This window comes from Staurois parvus, unplaced genomic scaffold, assembly GCF_062004578.1.
Source record: "Staurois parvus isolate SC_StPar_1 unplaced genomic scaffold, SC_StPar_1.0 ptg000216l, whole genome shotgun sequence".
Classification (NCBI taxonomy): domain Eukaryota; kingdom Metazoa; phylum Chordata; class Amphibia; order Anura; family Ranidae; genus Staurois; species Staurois parvus.
Genome location: NW_028318012.1, coordinates 91,748 through 104,188, shown reverse-complemented (window position 1 = coordinate 104,188; position 12,441 = coordinate 91,748). Strand labels below are relative to the sequence as shown.

The window sequence follows — 12,441 nt, the reverse complement described above, 5'->3', positions numbered from 1 at the left end:
TCTGTAGACAGTGGAGTAGAGTGTGTTTATTCTGGGTCTTTTTGGCTGAAGGATCAACCACTTTCTCCTGCCTTCTAGTATATTCCAGAATGTAGTGGGCTGGAAGAGGCAGAGCCTGTTCTTGAATGATAATTCAGCCTTAGCCAATCCTTGGGGGAAAGAATGCCCAGTATGGGGCTGAGGGGTGTATACCGGTAAATAGTCTGGGGCCTAGAACAGCAGGTTCTTGTCCAAGAGGAGAAGACCCAGCCTGAAGGGCTGAAGCTTACAGGAGTTCATTGAGGTCCAGGGTGAGCTGGGGGGGGGTGTTAATAATCTTAATTTTCTGGAGCCAAATCAGAGAGGTTCACTGAGGACCTGGTCTAGAGGCTCACAGGAGAAGAGTCTGGGTAGCATTGAAAGGAGGCCGTAGTGAGAGATCCTAGTGACTCTTGCTGCTTAACCCCTTGAGCACTTGCTCAAAAATTGCTGATTTAGGACTAGAGCAACAGGTTCTTGTCCAGAAGACCCAACCCAAAGTGTTGCTGTCCTTCTGGGCAGACTGGCTGAAGCTTGCAGGAGTTCATTGAAAGACCAGCTCAGGGTTCATTGCTCTGGGAAGAGCTGGAGCCAATTCAGAGGGGGTTCACTGAGGATCTGGGCTGGAGGCTCACAGGAGAAGTGTCTGGCTGGTATTGGAAAGAGGCATCCAGGGACCCAGAGACATTGTAAGTACAGGCAGGCCAGAGATCCTAGTGACTCTTGCTGCTTAACACCTTGAGCACTTACTCCAGAGTTGCTGACTTAGGACTAAGAAGACAAGACCCGACCCGAAGGGCTTCTGCCCTTCTGGGCAGATTAACTTAAGCTTGCAGGAGTTCATTGAGGTCCCACCTCAGGGTTCAATTCTCTGGGAAGGGCTGGAGCCAATTCAGAGGGGGTTCACTGAGGATGGAGGCTCACAGGAGAAGTGCCTGGCTGGTATTTGAAGGAGATATCCAGGGACCCAGGGACTTTGTGAGTATACAGTAGGCTAGAGTGAGATCCTAGTGACTTTTGCTGCTTAACCCCTTGAGCACTTGCTTCAGGATTGCTTACTTAGGGCTGCTCCTATGTTTGGAGACCCGAGTCAAGTAAGTTCACCTAATGCTAGTCAAGAAAAAGGGGGCTACCGGTTAAATCAGAGAGTGTGCTCTGCTACATTGTGCACTAGATTTGGAATATCCCAGGGCTCACCTTGCACCCCAACCACGTTCAACAAGTATTAACACCCACTGCCTGGGTGTTGTGTTTGAGGAAGGTGCTGTGTACCTGGCTGCCGTACACTCACTTGGTAATAGATTGTAAGCTCCAAGAGCAGGGCCCTTCTATTCCTTCTGTATCAAACTGTATTGTAACTGTACTGTCCCCCTTTATATTTTAAAGTGCTGTGTAAACTGTTGATGCTATATAAATCCTGTATTATAATACTCATAATTTGTGGTGCCCATCGGGGTCTGCGCTGCAATTAAAATGACCTTGCTCTCTTTTATCTGATTTTAGTCTGGCGCTCCTATTTCTAAGATTATTATTTCTGTCTGTGTCCCTGTTACAGACTTCCCCCCACTTCCCATCTGGTAAAACCATTGTCAGTAGGGGAGGAAGTGAGAGTAAATCTCTCCAATGGATCCCCGGATAGCAGTAAAACTGTAAATAGGTTGTATTTGATTATTTTAATATCTAATTATTTTAAACCAATATCGATTTGAGCAGAGTTTCTCCCACATGTACTGTATATTATTCACTGAGACATCTACTAGAACATGGCACAGTGTATCAGAGTGCTGCATCTTGTCTGCAGGCACAGCACATCATAACATATTTGTGATTAAACTTGTAAAATCCAGGCTGATAATCCGGTAATCTCTGAAATCATGTTGAGCCTTTTGTAAGGAAATATACCGTGACTTTAATACATTGATAAAGCCCATTCCCAGTCATATCTGCTCTATCAATGAACTCCATGCATTAATAACCTTAAAAATGGTCTCATTTTCTTTTACTAAAAGGATAAGTATATCATTACTTTGGATTTTCCTCCTCCGCTGTAAATGTATATACAACAGAGTTCAGTTTACAATGCTTGGCCTGCCAATGGCTGGTACACTACTTCTACTTTCCAGCACTCCTGGTGTTGCTTACTGAAGTGGAAAGTTTTGGACACGACAGGTTCCCTTCAAAGCTGAACTTCAGCTAGATTTAAAATACGGAAATTAATGCAGCTCTGTAATCATGAACAAATCATTAAGGGCTTGTTCACACCAGAATGCGGTGCAGGAAATCCGCGTTCCCTGCGTGTTTCCTGCGCCATGTTCCATACACACTGGGTGTGTGATCTGCTGTGGGTGTCAATATAATCCTGACACCCCAAACGCAGATCACAAACACAGTGCGTTTGCTTGCACCGGATTCCATGGTACCATAGTACCATGAGATTTGGTGAGATGCGTTTTTGAAAAGTAGTATGTAGCATGCATTACGTTTTGTGTGATCCAATGCAATTTCAGTCTATTAAAATGAATAGGTTGAAAATTGCACCACACTGAGTCGCACAGGAATCACACCGGAATGCGGACTACATTCCGGTGTGATTCAGGTATGAACCGGCTCTCAATGTATTTTTAAATGCAAGCAGTGTTAAAGGACTACTAAACCCAGGACCCTGCATTCATTATATCTGCTCTCCGACAGTACACGGGACATGGAAATTTAATTATTATTTCAGGTATATTATATATATAAAAATAAAAAACCCTCTTGTATTGAACTGTATTGTTGCTGTATTGTCTCTCGTTATATTGTAAAGCGCTGAGCAAACTGTTGGCGCTATATAAATCCTGTATAATAATAATAATTATATATATATATATATATATATTTATATATATATATGCGCTTTACATATACATATATATATATATATATATATATATATACACACACATACATACATATATATATATATATATATATATATATATATATATATATATATATACACACACATACATATATATACATACATACACACACACATACAGTATATAGTACATTCACATCAGTCCCTAACCCTCAAGATTATAGTAAATATAAACTGCTAAATACATTTTCTCATCAATAGTATATAGCAATCTTGTGACTTTTAGCAGTGTCCAGCTGAGCACTGGTTAATCCTCTAAGAAAAGTTTTCATTCTCCTCTGACTTTCCTACGAGGCTGCATAACCCCTGACTCTCTGTCCAGACAGCGCTGATTGCCCCCCCACCCCAAAAAAAAAAAAAAAACGCTCTAGCAATGCACACCAAACTGAATATGTGCAGAGTGCCTCCTAGGGCTCTGTTCTATCAGCAGATGGATTGGGGGACAGTAGAAGAAGGGGAAGATCAGAAAAGACAGGATCAAACAGCCTTTTTACACAATGCGGAGGACTAACCCCTTATGTTCCACAGTGAGTATAACAAGCATGCTTTACTGCATATACAGACTGATTGTACTGTTGTGGGTTTAGTAACACTTTAAGTAACATTTTTCAAAAAAGGAAGCAACAGCAACCAATAGGGCACACGGTCAGGGGCGGACTGACCATTTGGAAACTCAGACACTTCCCAAGGGCCCGGGTCAGTAGGGGGTCCCATGAGATGCCCCTGGTACCTTTTTCATAGGCTTTTTTGAGTTTGGGCAAGGACACAGGGGCCCCATGATCCCCTATTGCCCGGGGGCCCCATGAGTTGTCAGTCCGCCCCTGCACATGGTATTAGAGGCACCTATTGTATTGTAGCTAACAAAGTAAAGTTTTTGCCCACAATTCAGCTTTCACGTACAATGCCCCATGCTGTGAGAAGGTCATATTATCTTGTGGCAGAGAACTAGGAATACACACCGTGCGTTCCTAAATCTCAAACACTGCTTTTAGACTGAGAAAGAAGGGGAACTGAACAATATTATTGTGAATTCTCAATATGGACAAAAAACACGTAGACTAGGTTCACATCTATGTGGCTCTGCAAGCCGTGTTTGCACAGGAAGTTTCCTGAGCCTTTTTTTAAAACGCAGCCACAAGGAAGCACCATGCGATTTCCTGCAACCGGAAACAGGCTGCGCTTTCAGATGTATGGGATGCCATCATGAAATAATGGCAGCCCTGCGCGTCTCCAGAAGACTAGTGTGGATTGACTGTGAGTTGTTGCAGGTGCGATTTAAGCACTGTCCTGCACCTGCAATCACCCGCACAAGTGTGAACTTGTAGATATTTAGGTACAGTGGATCATGGATGGGTGTTCCAGCATGACAAGGACCCAAAACAGATGGCCAAGGCAACAAAGGAGTGGCTCAAGAAGAAGCACAATAAGGTCCTGGAGTGGCCTAGCTAGTCTCCAGACCTTAATCCAATTGAAAATCTGTGGAGGGAGCTGAAAGTTTGAGTTGCCAAACGTCAGCCACCAAACCTTAATGACTTAGAAAGGATCTGCCAAGAGGAGTGGGCCAAAATCCCTCCTGCAATGTGTGCAAACCTGGTGGCCAACTACAGGAAACATCTGACCTCTGTGATTGCCAACAAGGTATTTGCCAACAAGTATTAAGTCATGTTTTGTGAAGGGGATCAAATACTTATTTCCCTCATGAACATGCAAATCAGTGCATAATTTGTTAGACATGCATTTCTTTTGAATTTTTTGTTGCTATTCTATCTCTCAGTGTTACAATATGCTTACCATTCGATTTTTAGACTGATCATTTCTTTGTGAATGGGCAAATATTCAAAATCAGCAGGGGATCAAATACCCATTTCCTTCGCTGTATATGTCAGTTAATCTGCGCATAAATGAGGGAAATAGTCAGCAACTCTAAGCTCCGTTATGCTCCTTTAGACTGCTTTCTTAGTGATCTGATTTTCTTCCACTTTCCCATGGAACACTGCACACGGTTATGGGTCTGGTACGTTTTTCAAAGTTCTGCTTACTGAATTTTTGGCGCAGGTTAGGTACGGTAAAAAAAAAAAAAGCACCAAACATTCACCTCCCTATTGAAATCAATGGAAAATGTGGCAAAACGTGTGGTGCATTTTTTGAGTCACAAGTCATGTTAAAAACACACCGCAACCACGGTAAAAATGCTGCAAAAATGCATGTGCCCTTTTGTCGCAGATCAGTGTGAGAGTGGCCTTATTCTTTTAGTTTCTCTTCTCTGCAACCTTCCCAGTTCTATGTCATCCTTTTTTGAACTCATGCCCAAAACTAAACTGCAAATAGATGCCAAATTTCCAATATGCCAATAGGTCTTACTAATCATTTTCACAGGGGCAAGATTATTTGTATTTAGGACCACTTGGTAGTCCAACCCTTTCATAGATACAAGGACACACACATCAATACGATGTATGTAATGTAAGAAAACAAATATACAAGTGCAATATAAGTTTAATGCTGCCACCATTATTCCTGAAATAAATTCCCAATGAAGTCTATTGTGTTTCACGGATTTCATTTTTCAGCTCCGTCCCATACCTTTTTTTTTTTCTGTTTTTTGTAAACCAGGTCAATGGACCAGCATATCTATGGCTTGAGGGCACCGGGGTGAAGTCACCAAAGGCCAATCATAAAAAATGAGGTAGAGAACTTTGTACAGTGCCTGTCTCATGCAGGTTGATGAGCTGAGCAATACCACGGTCAGCACCACGGGGAACAGCCTGCTGACTGAATGGTATTTCCGTGGAAGCAGATGGCTTAGCCCTGACTACAATATTCCTGCTTGTCATGAGAAATGCAGTCTTTTAAAAAATCAATTCTGTAATATTAAGATGGAGCAAAGTCCTACCTTTCTGTGACCGGCTTCTGTTATTTTGGGGATGTCAAACAGCTGTCCTGTATAATACTGAACACCGCAGAATAAAATGAGGGCAATCGAATCGCCTTCCTTCTCAATAACCGACAGGATATCCTCCATCCTCAGAGTTTCTTCTCCCTTAGAAAAAAAAAAAGATTTACAGTTCTGAAAGAAATTTATTATTGGAGGTTTATATATAGAAATATCATAATATATATATTTTTTGTTTTTAACAGTTCCAAAGGCAATCTATTATTGAGGTTCATTTATAGAAATATTACACAGACATTCAAATATGAAAGGGAAAAATAATATATATATATATATATATATACATACAGTACATACACACACACACACACACAGTATATACACACACACACATATATTTGTTTTTGTTTTTTTTAAGTATAACTAATGGCATTTTTTTAAAACAAGGTTTTGGGTAGAATGGAGAGGGATTAGAACACTTGTAAAATTTTTATTGCTGTCTGTGCCCCCCATTAGCGAGATTCACCCTCTCTATAATTCTTGTTTACCGGTATTAACGAGAGTGATAGAAAATCCCACAGGTGAGTCATACCGCGCTTAGTATCATAGATCACCACCATCAGCCTTCTCCTTCTTGGGCAAGCTGCACTCTTTCCTTTTAAATATCTAACACAACATGGAGGGAGATTACCATAGTGTGAAATCTTTAAAACCTTTTATTAAAAACCATTTCCACAATTCCCACTCACATTGTTAGATGCATTCCCTTGCACCAGGATAAAAACGCATGTTATATTGAGAATAACACAAACCACTTGGACGCTCTATATGCACAGAGGGACTTTATTGAAGCAAAAAGGACACTTTATTGAATTTAGTCTAATTTTTATTTTAGGATGTGAGCATTGTAGAGAATATGCTTCTTTATTGCACATGTTTAAACAAAAACCAATTGCGCTGTATAAAAGATAGGGCCCACTTTAAAGTAGTTGTAAACCTCAGGCATGAAATATGAACAAAGCATATCCCTCTATAGTGTGTACTTGTCTCAATCCGGAGCACTAAGGGTCATTTCTGTCTGCAGATTGGTTCCTTTGCTTTCTGACAAGATTTCCTGACACCAAGAGAAAAAATGGTGTTAGGGGAGGGAGGTCCAGCAGATTGACAGTCTCAGATCTGTTCCTGTTTGCAGGGGATGTGTCTCTTCTAGAGATGAGCGAAGTATTCAAAAATTCGATTCGACTGATTCGGCGAATTCGTGGAAAAATTTCGATTCGAGTCGAATATATTCGCTGCGAATTTAACTTATAAAAGGGTGTTTCTAGGCTTCAGAGAGCCTTTATATTAGTGCAGAACACTGTACCTTTAATTTAAATGCCCTTGGAGTCTGCTGGGGAAGAGAAATAATACTGACAGTCAGTATGACATGCAGATGAGTGCCGTCGATCTTAGAATCACCGCACACTTCACTCATTTGGGCAGTCACGGGGCCAAAACCAGAGTGTGGAGCCACAGTGTGGCGGTGGAGGCAGCAGCAATGGGAGGCCATACAGCACCCTATGACAAAAATGGAAACCACCAGCAGTGTGAGGAGACCTGAAAGTGGCACATGGCAGAGTGTGGCGATGGAGACAGCAGCAATGGGAGGCCGTACAGGGACCCATGAGAGACTCTGGACCTGGCAGCAGCATGAGGAGGCGGTATAGGGGCCCATGGCAGATTAGGGGCCTGGCAGCAGCTATGGGAGGCCCGTAATCTGCCAGCACCCTATGTCAAAAAAATTGAACACACCAGCAGTGTGTGAGGAGACCTGAAAGTGGCACATGGCAGAGTGTGGCGATGGAGACAGCAGCAATGGGAGGCCGTACAGGGACCCATGAGACACTCTGGACCTGGCAGCAGCATGAGGAGGCGCTATAGGGGCCCATGGCAGATTAGGGGCCTGGCAGCAGCTATGGGAGGCCCGTAATCTGCCAGCACCCTATGTCAAAAAATGGAACACACCAGCAGTGTGTGAGGAGACCTGAAAGTGGCACATGGCAGAGTGTGGCGATGGAGACAACCCACCGACTGTTTTGCTCGCTGCCAAGCTGCCACCCTCTTCTCCTGATGATGCGGAAGCAATAGCCTGATGACGACGAGGCTGCCAAGTGCGATCAGCCTCATCATCATCAATTAGGGTCTCCGCCTCACTACTAGCCCCCTCGGCTGCGTGTGGGTCAGGAGACAGACCTGTCTCTAGACCGGCTACCGAGCCACTCTCCTCGCCACTACTTCTTCGCCTGGCTGCTGAAGAGGCGGATGTCTCCCCCCGTTCCTGACCGCCCTCTGTTAGCTCTTCCTCACTGTACTGGATGACACCGGGAGCACTGGCCTCTGGCTGCGAATAGTGCTGCCTCGACCCCTTCCTCTGCTGCCACGTCTGCTCGCTCCTAAAACATTGCCTCCTCTGCCACTCCTCTGCATGTTGTCTGACATACTCTTTAATTCAACGATTCTGTGTCCCTGAGTAACAATTCTGTGTCTGTCCCTGAGTAACAATTCTGTGTCCCTGAGTAACGTTTCTGTGGCCCTAAGTAACAGTTCTGTGGCCCTCAGTAACAATTCTGTGGCCCTCAGTAACAATTCTGTGGCCCTCAGTAACAATTCTGTGGCCCTCAGTAACAATTCTGTGGCCCTCAGTAACAATTCTGTGGCCCTCAGTAACAATTCTGTGGCCCTCAGTAACAATTCTGTGGCCCTCAGTAACAATTCTGTGGCCCTCAGTAACAATTCTGTGGCCCTCAGTAACAATTCTGTGGCCCTCAGTAACAATTCTGTGGCCCTCAGTAACAATTCTGTGTCTGTCCCTAAGTAACAATTCTGTGGCCCTAAGTAACAATTCTGTGGCCCTAAGTAACGTTTCTGTGGCCCTAAGTAACGTTTCTGTGGCCCTAAGTAACGGTTCTGTGGCCCTAAGTAACGGTTCTGTGGCCCTAAGTAACGGTTCTGTGGCCCTAAGTAACGGTTCTGTGGCCCTCAGTAACAATTCTGTGGCCCTCAGTAACAATTCTGTGTCTGTCCCTAAGTAACAATTCTGTGACCCTAAGTAACGTTTCTGTGGCCCTAAGTAACGTTTCTGTGGCCCTAAGTAACGTTTCTGTGGCCCTCAGTAACAAATCTGTGTCCCTCAGTAACAAATCTGTGTCCCTCAGTAACAATTCTGTGTCTGTCCCTAAGTAACAATTCTGTGGCCCTAAGTAACGTTTCTGTGGCCCTAAGTAACGTTTCTGTGGCCCTAAGTAACGTTTCTGTGGCCCTCAGTAACAAATCTGTGTCCCTCAGTAACAATTCTGTGTCTGTCCCTAAGTAACAATTCTGTGGCCCTAAGTAACGTTTCTGTGGCCCTAAGTAACGTTTCTGTGGCCCTAAGTAACGTTTCTGTGGCCCTAAGTAACGTTTCTGTGGCCCTCAGTAACAAATCTGTGTCCCTCAGTATCAATTCTGTGTCTGTCCCTAAGTAACAATTTTGTGGCCCTAAGTAACGTTTCTGTGGCCCTAAGTAACGGTTCTGTGGCCCTAAGTAACGGTTCTGTGGCCCTAAGTAACGGTTCTGTGGCCCTAAGTAACGGTTCTGTGGCCCTAAGTAACGGTTCTGTGTCTGTCCCTAAGTAACAATTCTGTGGCCCTAAGTAACGTTTCTGTGGCCCTAAGTAACGATTCTGTGGCCCTAAGTAACGATTCTGTGGCCCTAAGTAACGATTCTGTGGCCCTAAGTAACGTTTCTGTGGCCCTAAGTAACGTTTCTGTGGCCCTAAGTAACGATTCTGTGGCCCTCAGTAACAATTCTGTCTGTCCCTGAGTAACAATTCTGTGTCCCTAAGTAACGTTTCTGTGGCCCTAACTAACGATTCTGTGGCCCTAACTAACGTTTCTGTGGCCCTATGTAACGTTTCTATGGCCCTAAGTAACGATTCTGTGGCCCTAAGTAACGATTCTGTGGCCCTAACTAACGTTTCTGTGTCCCTAAGTAACGTTTCTCTGTCCCTAAGTAACGTTTCTCTGTCCCTAACTCTCTCCCTGCATACAGCCAGGTCTGCCTCTGTTGAATGACTGGAGGCAAATGGAGAATTCTAAAATGGCCGCCATTTATAGCTCGACCATTACACTGTGCTGGCTGGCTGGCTGCTGATTGGCTAATGCAATCACATGTCATGAATGAATGCATTATGGGTCAGCGCGCCTTGTCTGCGCGCCTTCCCAGAGATCCCCGCTCCGTCGCCGCACATGTCGCCGCCATTTTAGGAAAAATTTCGATTCGCGCATCCGAAGTCTGCTTATTTTCGGATTCGACGCGAATCGAAATTTTCCTAATATTCGAAACGAATTCCACTTCGTCTACTTCGATTCGCTCATCTCTAGTCTCTTCCCTCCAATTAGCTCTCAGAGCACTCCTCCCTACTTTTCGGAGTTGAGAGATCCTGTGTAAAGTCTGCACTTTGAATATATGTAGGGGAAAAATGCCACAGATAAATAGGTACAACTTATATAGGAGGATTTGTTTCATCTCTGAGTGTTATCGGAGGCCAGTCACTTCACTGGGTATATGTAAAGGTTTACAACCACTGTAAAGTCTAACTAAAGGCAAAGCTTTTTCCCATTTTGGATAGAGTAAGTAATGGTTTTACGCCTGTCAGATTTTTTTGCCATCTGTGTCACATTGGGGAGATTTCCCTATACTTCCTGTCCAATAGCCAAAACAGGAAATGAGAGGAAATCTCTCCAAAGTGAGGGAACTCCAGTGTGTCACCAGGCTCAACAGAACTAGTATTGCAGTTGGAATATTTTCTCTCTATAAATGTTCCAATGTCAACCCAAAATTTGGGATTTTCTTTCACTTTCAATGATAGTGGTAAGGCGGACAAAAAAAAGAGAATCTTCCTAACGGGGGGCACAGACTTCTATACAAAATTGACAGGTGTTCTAATTCCTTTCCACTCTTTCCAAAACTAAAACTAAGTTTTCCCTTAAGTTACACTTTAATCTATATTTTCTTCAAAAGGTTCTTGCAACACGGGAAATGTGGAGGTTGAACATATTCAGTCACAATCTTCTTCACATATACTGTGTAGTTGCAATTAAAGTGTATCTAAACCCAAAACAGAAATGTACACTGCTCAAAAAAAATAAAGGAATACTTTTTAATCAGGGTATAGCATCAAGTCAATCAAACTCCTGTGATATTTATCTGGTCAATTAAGTAGCAGAGGGGGTTGTTAATCAGTTTCAGCTGCTTTGGTGTTAATGGAATTAACAACAGGTGCACTAGATGGGCAACAATGAGACGACCCCCAAATCAGGAATGGTTTTACAGGTGGAGGCCACTGACATTTTTTCCCTACTCATCTTTTCTGACTGTTTTTCACTAGTTTTGCATTTTGTTAGGGTCAGTGTCACTACTGGTAGCATGAGGCGATACCTGGACCCTACAGAGGTTACACAGGCAGTCCAACTCCTCCAGGATGGCACACACAATACGTGCCGTTGCCAGAAGGTTTGCTGTGTCTCCCAGCACAGTCTCAAGAGCATGGAGGAGATTCCAGGAGACAGGCAGTTACTCTAGGAGAGCTGGACAGGGCCATAGAAAGTCCTTAACCCATCAGCAGGACCGGTATGAATGGTGTGAAAGTCTCTGTCCAAACCATCAGAAACAGACTTCATGAGGGTGGTCTGAGGGCCCGATGTTCTCTAGTGAGCCCTGTGCTCATTGCCCAGCACCATAGAGCTCGATTGGCATTTGCCATTGAACATCAGAATTGGCAGGTCCGCCACTGGCACCCTGTGCTTTTTACAGATGAGAGCAGATTCTCCCTGAGCACATGTGACAGATGGGAAAAGGGTCTTGAGAAGCCATGGATAATGTTATGCTGCCAGTAACATTGTTCAGCATGACCGTTTTGGTGGTGGGTCAGTGATGGTCTGGAGAGGCACATCCATGGAGGGACACACAGACCTCTACAGACTAGACAATGGCACCCTGACTGCCATTAGGTATCAAGATGAAATCCTTGGACCCATTGTCAGACCCTACGCTGGTGCAGTGGGTCCTGGGTTCCTCTTGGTGCATGACAATGCCCAGCCTCGTGGCGGGAGCATGCAGGCATTTTCCTGGAAGATGAAGGAATTGATACCATTAAATGGTACCCACGCTCGCTTGACCTAAATCCAATAGAACACCTCTATGATGTCATGTTTTGATCCATCCGCTGCTGCCAGGGTGCACCTCAGACTGTCCAGGAGCTCAGTGATGCCCTGGTCCAGATCCATCATCTCATTAGGAGCATGCCCTGAGATCAGGCATACATACATACATACAAGCACGGGGGGGCCATACAGACTACTGAGTACCATTTTGAGTTGCTGCAATGAAATTTCAGCAAAATGGGCTATCCTGCTGCATCATTTTTTTCACTTTTATTTGGGGGTGTCTTTGAATTCAGTCCTCTGTAGGTTGATCATTTTCATTTCCATCAAATGATGGGACATCCTTACATTCCTAACACATTACCCAGTCCATATCAGTATAGATATCCAGCAGGAGATTTTTCCCCATTGCGATCTGATGTGTTTT

The 12,441-nt window shown here is 44.0% G+C and overlaps 1 protein-coding gene across 2 annotated transcripts in view; it reads right to left on the bottom strand.

Moving 5' to 3' along the window:
- The window catches only part of KYNU (kynureninase), a 190,820-nt gene that overhangs the window by 91,473 nt on the left and 86,906 nt on the right, over window positions 1–12,441 (bottom strand). For both annotated transcript variants that reach the window (XM_089679043.1, XM_089679044.1), the window contains exon 7: window positions 5,832–5,978. In XM_089679043.1, coding sequence (XP_089535169.1) covers window positions 5,832–5,978 — 147 coding nt within the window. The remainder of the gene's footprint in view (window positions 1–5,831; window positions 5,979–12,441) is intronic.